General features: G+C 30.2%; 1 protein-coding gene across 1 annotated transcript in view; it reads left to right on the top strand.

The window, feature by feature from the left end:
• LOC128639257 (cryptochrome-1) overlaps positions 1 to 12,623 on the top strand; it is a 47,709-nt gene that overhangs the window by 17,691 nt on the left and 17,395 nt on the right. The window contains exon 3 of the mRNA XM_053691541.1: positions 11,175 to 11,369. Within this exon, the coding sequence (XP_053547516.1) occupies positions 11,175 to 11,369 (195 nt within the window). The remainder of the gene's footprint in view (positions 1 to 11,174; positions 11,370 to 12,623) is intronic.

Below are 12,623 nucleotides of genomic sequence, written 5' to 3'. Positions count from 1 at the left end.
TGTATTATTGAGATTGACCAATAGCAGAAAACAAGGTGTTAAACTGTTCTAAAAACATTCACACTCTGCTGGTATGGCAATCAATTTTTCTTTCTCTTACTTTAACAATACAGATAGCTCTTTTTTTAACTGCCCATCTCTAGGACCTGCTCGAACCTCTGGGTTTGAATCCTGGCAGGACTGTCTCACGCTTTCATCCTTACAAGACTCATAAATTGAGTACCAATAGCTTTACAATAATCGGTACAATTTGAGGCCTGTGTGGTAGAAACAGTGCAATTCTAGTATCACTATCAAATGTTTATCTCTAGAGACTGTGGCTACAATTGCAGTCCCCTCACCGTTACCCTAAATTTCCTTTTTTTTTTATCTCTTAAATTTACCATTTAAATGTTTTCTTTTTGTCTTTTTATAAACAAAAACCTATACATTTTCAATTGCGAAACCATGTTGATTACTGATGATATTTACATTACAATTACTGCACTTGCTAACATTTGAACAATTAGCTAGGGTATCATAGGGAATGCATTCTTTTTGGTAGTGGATTATTTGTTCTCTGTAACCTCACACAAAGCACAAAATGAGCTTAAAGGGACAGTATTCTCCAATTTTCATATAACTGCATGTAATAGACACTACTATACAGAATATGTACAGATACTGATATAAATATACAGTATACACCAATTTTCATATAACTGCATGTAATAGACACTACTATACAGAATATGTACAGATACTGATATAAATATACAGTATACACTAATTGTCATATAACTGCATGTAATAGACACTACTATACAGAATATGTACAGATACTGAAATAAATATACAGTATATACTAATTGTCATATAACTGCATGTAATAGACACTACTATACAGAATATGTACAGATACTGATATAAATATACAGTATACACTAATTGTCATATAACTGTATGTAACAGACACTACTATACAGAATATGTACAGATACTGATATAAATATACAGTATACACTAATTGTCATATAACTGCATGTAACAGACACTACTATACAGAATATGTACAGATACTGATATAAATATACAGTATACACTAATTGTCATATAACTGCATGTAATAGACACTACTATACAGAATATTTACAGATACTGATATAAATATACAGTATACACTAATTGTCATATAACTGCATGTAATAGACACTACTATACAGAATATTTACAGATACTGATATAAATATACAGTATACACTAATTGTCATATAACTGTATGTAATAGACACTACTATAAAGAAGAATATGCACAGATACTGATATAAATATACAGTATACACTAATTGTCATATAACTGCATGTAATAGACACTACTATACAGAATATGTACAGATAGTGATATAAATATACAGTATACACTAATTGTTATATAACTGCATGTAATAGACACTACTATACAGAATATGTACAGATACTGATATAAATATACAGTATATACTAATTACATATAACTGCATGTAATAGACACTACTATACAGAATATGTACAGATACTGATATAAATATACAGTATACACTAATTGTCATATAACTGCATGTAATAGACACTACTATACAGAATACGTACAGATACTGATATAAATATACAGTATACACTAATTGTCATATAACTGCATGTAATAGACACTACTATACAGAATATGTACTGATACTGATATAAATATACAGTATACACTAATTACATATAACTGCATGTAATAGACACTACTATACAGAATATGTACAGATAATGATATAAATATATAGTATACACTAATTGTCATATAACTGCATGTAACATACACTACTATACAGAATATGTACAGATACTGATATAAATATACAGTATACACTAATTGTCATATAACTGCATGTAACAGACACTACTATACAGAATATGTACAGATACAGATATAAATATACAGTATACACTAATTGTCATATAACTGCATGTAATAGACACTACTATACAGAATATGCACAGATACTGATATAAATATACAGTATACACTAATTGTCATATAACTGCATGTAATAGACACTACTATACAGAATATGTACAGATACTGATATAAATATACAGTATACACTAATTGTCATATAACTGTATGTAATAGACACTACTGTACAGAATATGTACAGACACTGATATTAATATACAGTATATACTAATTGTCATATAACTGCATGTAACAGACACTACTATACAGAATATGCACAGATACTGATATAAATATACAGTATACACTAATTGTCATATAACTGCATGTAATAGACACTACTATACAGAATATGTACAGATACTGATATAAATATACAGTATACACTAATTGTCATATAACTGTATGTAATAGACACTACTGTACAGAATATGTACAGACACTGATATTAATATACAGTATATACTAATTGTCATATAACTGCATGTAATAGACACTACTATACAGAATATGTACAGCTACTGATATAAATATACAGTATACACTAATTGTCATATAACTGCATGTAATAGACACTACTATACAGAATATGCACAGATACTGATATAAATATACAGTATACACTAATTATCATATAACTGTATGTAATAGACACTACTATACAGAATATGTACAGATACTGATATAAATATACAGTATACACTAATTGTCATATAACTGCATGTAATAGACACTACTATACAGAATATGTACTGATACTGATATAAATATACAGTATACACTAATTGTCATATAACTGCATGTAATAGACACTACTATACAGAATATGTACAGATACTGATATAAATATACAGTATACACTAATTGTCATATAACTGCATGTAATAGACACTACTATACAGAATATGTACAGATACTGATATAAATATACAATATACACTAATTGTCATATAACTGCATGTAATAGACACTGCTATACAGAATATGTACAGATACTGATATAAATATACAGTATACTCTAATTGTCATATAACTGCATGTAACAGACACTACTATACAGAATATGTACAGATAGTGATATAAATATACAGTATACACTAATTGTCATATAACTGCATGTAATAGACACTACTACACAGAATATGTACAGATACTGATATAAATATACAGTATTCACTAATTGTCATATAACTGTATGTAATAGACACTACTATACAGAATATGTACAGACACTGATATAAATATACAGTATACACTAATTGTCATATAACTGCATGTAATAGACACTACTATACAGAATATGTACAGATACTGATATAAATATACAGTATACACTAATTACATATAACTGCATGTAATAGACACTACTATACAGAATATGTATAGATACTGATATAAATATACAGTATACACTAATTGTCATATAACTGCATGTAATAGACACTACTATACAGAATATGTACAGATACTGATATAAATATACAGTATACACTAATTGTCATATAACTGCATGTAATAGACACTACTATACAGAATATGTACAGATACTGTTATAAATATACAGTATACACTAATTACATATAACTGCATGTAACAGACACTACTATACAGAATATGTACTGATACTGATATAAATATACAGTATACACTAATTGTCATATAACTGCATGTAATAGACACTACTATACAGAATATGTACTGATATAAATATACAGTATACACTAATTGTCATATAACTGCATGTAATAGACACTACTATACAGAATATGTACAGATACTGATATAAATATACAGTATACACTAATTGTAATATAACTGCATGTAACAGACACTACTATACAGAATATGTACAGATACTGATATAAATATACAGTATACACTCATTTTCATATAACTGCATGTAACAGACACTACTATACAGAATATGTACAGATACTGATATAAATATACAGTATACACTAATTGTCATATAACTGCATGTAACACACTACTATACAGAATATGTACAGATACTGATATAAATATACAGTATACACTAATTGTCATATAACTGCATGTAATAGACACTACTATACAGAATATGTACAGATATTGATATAAATATACAGTATACACTAATTGTCATATAACTGCATGTAATAGACACTACTATACAGAATATGTACAGATACTGATATAAATATACAGTATACACTAATTGTCATATAACTGCATGTAATAGACACTACTATACAGAATATGTACAGATACTGTTATAAATATACAGTATACACTAATTACATATAACTGCATGTAATAGACACTACTATACAGAATATGTACAGATACTGATATAAATATACAGTATACACTAATTGTCATATAACTGTATGTAATAGACACTACTATACAGAATATGTACTGATATAAATATACAGTATACACTAATTGTCATATAACTGCATGTAATAGACACTACTATACAGAATATGTACTGATATAAATATACAGTATACACTAATTGTCATATAACTGCATGTAATAGACACTACTATACAGAATATGTACTGATATAAATATACAGTATACACTAATTTTCATATAACTGCATGTAATAGACACTACTATACAGAATATGTACTGATACTGATATAAATATACAGTTTACACTAATTGTCATATAACTGCATGTAATAGACACTACTATACAGAATATGTACAGATACTGATATAAATATACAGTATACACTAATTGTCATATAACTGTATGTAACAGACACTACTATACAGAATATGTACAGATACGGATATAAATATACAGTATACACTAATTACATATAACTGCATGTAACAGACACTACTATACATAAAATGTACAGATACTGATATAAATATACTGTATACACTAATTGTCATATAACTGCATGTAACAGACACTACTATACATAAAATGTACAGATACTGATATAAATATACAGAATACACTAATTGTCATATAACTGCATGTAATAGACGCTACTATACAGAATATGTACAGATACTGATATAAATATACACTATACACTAATTACATATAACTGCATGTAATAGATACTACTATACAGAATATGTACAGATACTGATATAAATATACAGTATACACTAATTGTCATATAACTGCATGTAATACACACTACTATACAGAATATGTACAGATACTGATATAAATATACAATATACACTAATTGTCATATAACTGCATGTAATAGACACTACTATACAGAATATGTACAGATACTGATATAAATATACAGTATACACTAATTGTCATATAACTGCCTGTAATAGACACTACTATACAGAATATGTACAGATACTGATATAAATATACAGTATACTCTAATTGTCATATAACTGCATGTAATAGACACTACTATACAGAATATGTACAGATACTGATATAAATATACAGTATACACTATTTTTCATATAACTGCATGTAACAGACACTACTATACAGAATATGTACAGATACTGATATAAATATACAGTATACACTAATTGTCATATAACTGCATGTAACAGACACTACTATACAGAATATGCACAGATACTGATATAAATATACAGTATACACTAATTGTCATATAACTGCATGTAATAGACACTACTATACAGAATATGTACAGCTACTGATATAAATATACAGTATACACTAATTGTCATATAACTGTATATAACATACACTACTATACAGAATATATACAGATACTGATATAAATATACAGTATACACTAATTGTCATATAACTGCATGTAATAGACACTACTATACAGAATATGTACAGATACTGATATAAATATACAGTATACACTAATTGTCATATAACTGCATGTAATAGACACTACTATACAGAATATGTACAGATACTGATATAAATATACAGTATACACTAATTACATATAACTGCATGTAACAGACACTACTATACAGAATATGTACTGATATAAATATACAGTATACACTAATTGTCATATAACTGCATGTAATAGACACTACTATACAGAATATGTACTGATACTGATATAAATATACAGTATACACTAATTGTCATATAACTGTATGTAATAGACACTACTATACAGAATATGTACTGATATAAATATACAGTATACACTAATTGTCATATAACTGCATGTAATAGACACTACTATACAGAATATGTACAGATACTGATATAAATATACAGTATACACTAATTGTCATATAACTGCATGTAATAGACACTACTATACAGAATATGTACAGATACTGATATAAATATACAGTATACACTAATTGTCATATAACTGCATGTAATAGACACTACTATACAGAATATGTACAGATACTGATAAATATACAGTATACGCTAATTGTCATATAACTGCATGTAATAGACACTACTATACAGAATATGTACAGATACTGATATAAATATACAGTATACACTAATTGTCATATAACTGCATGTAACAGACACTACTATACAGAATATGTACTGATACTGATATAAATATACAGTATACACTAATTGTCATATAACTGCATGTAATAGACACTACTATACAGAATATGTACAGATACTGATATAAATATACAGTATACACTAATTGTCATATAACTGCATGTAACACACTACTATACAGAATATGTACAGATATTGATATAAATATACAGTATACACTAATTGTCATATAACTGCATGTAATAGACACTACTATACAGAATATGTACTGATACTGATATAAATATACAGTATACACTAATTGTCATATAACTGCATGTAATAGACACTACTATACAGAATATGTACAGATACTGATATAAATATACAGTATACACTAATTACATATAACTGCATGTAACAGACACTACTATACATAAAATGTACAGATACTGATATAAATATACTGTATACACTAATTGTCATATAACTGCGTGTAATAGACACTACTATACAGAATATGTACAGATACTGATATAAATATACAGTATACACTAACTGTCATATAACTGCATGTAATAGACACTACTATACAGAATATGTACAGATACTGATATAAATATACAGTATACACTAATTACATATAACTGCATGTAACAGACACTACTATACATAAAATGTACAGATACTGATATAAATATACTGTATACACTAATTGTCATATAACTGCATGTAATAGACGCTACTATACAGAATATGTACAGATACTGATATAAATATACACTATACACTAATTACATATAACTGCATGTAATAGATACTACTATACAGAATATGTACAGATACTGATATAAATATACAGTATACACTAAATGTCATATAACTGTATGTAATAGACACTACTATACAGAATATGTACAGATACTGATATAAATATACAGTATACACTAATTGTCATATAACTGCATGTAATAGACACTACTATACAGAATATGTACTGATACTGATATAAATATACAGTATACACTAATTGTCATATAACTGCATGTAATAGACACTACTATACAGAATATGTACAGATACTGATATAAATATACAGTATACACTAATTACATATAACTGCATGTAACAGACACTACTATACAGAATATGTACAGATACTGATATAAATATACAGTATACACTAATTGTCATATAACTGCAGGTAACAGACACTCCTATACAGAATATGTACAGATACTGATATAAATATAAAGTATATACTAATTGTCATATAACTGCATGTAATAGACACTACTATACAGAATATGTACAGATACTGATATAAATATACAGTATACACTAATTGTCATATAACTGCATGCAATAGACACTACTATACAGAATATGTACAGATACTGATATAAATATACAGTATACACTAATTGTCATATAACTGCATGTAATAGACACTACTATACAGAATATGTACAGATACTGATATAAATATACAGTATACACTAATTGTCATATAACTGCATGTAATAGACACTACTATACAGAATATGTACAGATACTGATATAAATATACAGTATATACACTAATTGTCATATAACTATGTAATATACACTACTATACAGAATATGTACAGATAGTGATATAAATATACAGTATACACTAATTGTCATATAACCGCATGTAATAGACACTACTATACAGAATATGTACAGATACTGATATAAATATACAGTATACACTAATTGTCATATAACTGCATGTAATAGACACTACTATACAGAATATGTACAGATACTGATATAAATATACAGTATACACTAATTGTCATATAACTGCATGTAACAGACATTACTATACAGAATATGTACAGATACTGATATAAATATACAGTATACACTAATTGTCATATAACTGCATGTAATAGACACTACTATACAGAATATGCACAGATACTGATATAAATATACAATATACACTAATTGTCATATAACTGCATGTAATAGACACTACTATACAGAATATGTACAGATACTGATATAAATATACAGTATACACTAATTGTCATATAACTGTATGTAATAGACACTACTATACAGAATATGCACAGATACTGATATAAATATACACTATAACTAATTGTCATATGACTGCATGTAATAGACACTACTATACAGAATATGTACAGATACTGATATAAATATACAGTATACACTAATTGTCATATAACTGTATGTAATAGACACTACTATACAGAATAGGTACAGATACTGATATAAATATACATAAGACACTAATTGTCATATGACTGCATGTAATAGACACTACTATACAGAATATGTGCAGATACAGATATAAATATACACTATAACTAATTGTCATATAACTGCATGTAATAGACACTACTATACAGAATATGTACAGATACTGATATAAATATACAGTATACACTAATTGTCATATAATTGCATGTAATAGACAATACTATACAGAATATGTACAGATACTGATAGAAATATACAGTATATACTAATTGTCATATAACTGCATGTAACATACACTACTATACAGAATATGTACAGATACTAATATAAATATACAGTATACACTAATTGTCATATAACTGTATGTAATAGACACTACTATACAGAATATGTGCAGATACAGATATAAATATACACTATAACTAATTGTCATATGACTGCATGTAATAGACACTACTATACAGAATATGTACAGATACTGATATAAATATACAGTATACACTAATTGTCATATAACTGCATGTAATAGACACTACTATACAGAATATGTACAGATACTGATATAAATATACAGTATACACTAATTGTCATATAACTGCATGTAATAGACACTACTATACAGAATATGTACAGATACTGATATAAATATACAGTATACACTAATTGTCATATAACTGCATGTAACAGACACTACTATACAGAATATGTACAGATACTGATATAAATATACAGTATACACTAATTGTCATATAACTGCATGTAATAGACACTACTATACAGAATAGGTACAGATACTGATATAAATATACATAAGACACTAATTGTCATATGACTGCATGTAATAGACACTACTATACAGAATATGTACAGATACTGATATAAATATACAGTATACACTAATTGTCATATAACTGCATGTAACATACACTACTATACAGAATATGTACAGATACTAATATAAATATACAGTATACACTAATTGTCATATAACTGCATGTAACAGACAATACTATACAGAATATGTACAGCTACTGATATAAATATACAGTATACACTAATTGTCATATAACTGCATGTAACAGACACTAGTATAGAGAATATGTACAGATACTGATATAAATATACAGTATACACTAATTGTCATATAACTGCATGTAATAGACACTACTATACAGAATATGTACAGATACTGATATAAATATACAGTATACACTAATTGTCATATAACTGCATGTAATAGACACTACTATACAGAATATGTACAGACACTGATATAAATATACAGTATACACTAATTGTCATATAACTGCATGTAATAGACACTACTATACAGAATATGTACAGATACTGATATAAATATACAGTATACACTAATTGTCATATAACTGCATGTAACAGACACTACTATAAAGAAGAATATGCACAGATACTGATATAAATATAACTGCATGTAATAGACCCTACTATAAAGAAGAATATGCACAGATACTGATATAAATATAACTGCATGTAATAGACACTACTATAAAGAAGAATATGCACAGATACTGATATAAAAATCCAGTATAAAACCTTTTAAAAAACTTACTTAGAAGCTCCCAGTTTAGCACTGTTGCTGAGGTTAGGCTGGGACACCTAATGAAAGGGACTAAGAAAGCAGGAAGAGCGGACCCCCCCCCGCCTCCCCTGCATATGAAAAGACCCTTTACACAACCAGGAGCCAGCAGGAATCTCTAGACATCAGTATACATTTTGTTACTTTGGGGCTTGGTTAGTAGTCCGAAAATCAGCACAATGTTATTAGAAAATAAGCAAAACTATACATTGTTACAAAAACTACCAGATATGCTATATAAATGGATTATCTACAAAACATTTATGCAAAGAAAAATCTAGTGTGCAATGTAGCTTTAAAGGGACACTGAACCCACATTTTTTCTTTCTTTCTTGATTCAGATAGAGCAGCAATTTTAAGCAACTTTCTAATTTACTCCTATTCTCAAATTTTCTTCGTTCACTTGCTATCTTTATTTGAAAAAGCTTCTTTTTTGTTTCAGACCTCTGGACAGCATTTTTTTTTATTGGTGGATGAATTTATCCACCAATCAGCAAGAATAACCCAGGTTATTCACCAAAAATGGGCCGGCATCAAAACTTACATTCTTGCATTTCAAATAAAGATACCAAGAGAATGAAGAAAATTTGATAATAGGAGTAAATTAGAAAGTTGCTTAAAATTGTATGCTCTATCTGAATCACAAAAGAAAAAATTTGGGTTTAGTGTCCCTTTAAGCGACTCCTCACAACTTTTCTAAATGTATCCTGTACTTGGCAAAAGGGGCGGTACTTGTTCAGTCAGGGGCGGGGTCTAGATAAGGGTCTGTATTGGTAAGGCAGGGTTTTAGCAATTTGTGCAGCCTTGGGTGTTCTTGGGCAGAGTCAGGGAGGATCCTGGGATTGCCATAGATATACCTGAGACATGTAGCTCACCTGTCTTGCGCTCTCTTGCAGGCTGTTTGTGGTACGTGGAAAACCTGCGGAAGTATTCCCGGTGCTTTTCAAAAAGTGGAAGGTAACCCGGCTGACCTTTGAATTGGACACTGAGCCTTACTCTAAACAGCGGGATGTAGAAGTGGAAAAGCTGGCAGCTGCACACAATGTGCAGGTCATACAGAAGGTGTCCAACACTTTATACGATGTTGACAGGTGAGTTTTCCCTGGGTGTGTGTTATGTGATGTTGACAGGTGAGTTTTCCCTGGGCGTGTGTTATGTGATATTACAGGTGAGTTTTCCCTGGGTGTGTGTTATGTGATATTACAGGTGAGTTTTCCCTGGGTGTGTGTTATGTGATGTTGACAGGTGAGTTTTCCCTGGGCGTGTGTTATGTGATATTACAGGTGAGTTTTCCCTGGGCGTGTGTTATGTGATATTACAGGTGAGTTTTCCCTGGGCGTGTGTTATGTGATATTACAGGGGAGTTTTCCCTGGGCGTGTGTTATGTGATATTACAGGGGAGTTTTCCCTGGGCGTGTGTTATGTGATATTACAGGGGAGTTTTCCCTGGGCGTGTGTTATGTGATATTACAGGGGAGTTTTCCCTGGGCGTGTGTTATGTGATATTACAGGTGAGTTTTCCCTGGGCGTGTGTTATGTGATGTTGACAGGTGAGTTTTCCCTGGGTGTGTGTTATACGATGTTGACAGGTGAGTTTTCCCTGGGTGTGTGTTATACGATGTTGACAGGTGAGTTTTCCCTGGGTGTGTGTTATACGATGTTGACAGGTGAGTTTTCCCTGGGTGTGTGTTATGTGATGTTGACAGGTGAGTTTTCCCTGGGTGTGTGTTATACGATGTTGACAGGTGAGTTTTCCCTGGGTGTGTGTTATACGATGTTGACAGGTGAGTTTTCCCTGGGCGTGTGTTATGTGATATTACAGGTGAGTTTTCCCTGGGCGTGTGTTATGTGATATTACAGGGGAGTTTTCGCTGGTCGTGTGTTATGTGATATTACAGGGGAGTTTTCCCTGGGCGTGTGTTATGTGATATTACAGGGGAGTTTTCCCTGGGCGTGTGTTATGTGATATTACAGGGGAGTTTTCCCTGGGCGTGTGTTATGTGATATTACAGGGGAGTTTTCCCTGGGCGTGTGTTATGTGATATTACAGGGGAGTTTTCCCTGGGCGTGTGTTATGTGATATTACAGGGGAGTTTTCCCTGGGCGTGTGTTATGTGATATTACAGGGGAGTTTTCCCTGGGCGTGTGTTATGTGATATTACAGGGGAGTTTTCCCTGGGCGTGTGTTATGTGATATTACAGGGGAGTTTTCCCTGGGGGTGTCTTATGTGATATTACAGGGGAGTTTTCCCTGGGCGTGTGTTATGTGATGTTGACAGGTGAGTTTTCCCTGGGCGTGTGTTATGTGATATTACAGGTGAGTTTTCCCTGCGCGTGTCTTATGT

This window comes from Bombina bombina, chromosome 8 (genome assembly GCF_027579735.1).
Source record: "Bombina bombina isolate aBomBom1 chromosome 8, aBomBom1.pri, whole genome shotgun sequence".
Lineage (NCBI taxonomy): Eukaryota > Metazoa > Chordata > Amphibia > Anura > Bombinatoridae > Bombina > Bombina bombina.
The sequence above is the reverse complement of the archived record's forward strand: the minus strand, read 5'-3'. Positions and strand labels throughout refer to the sequence as shown.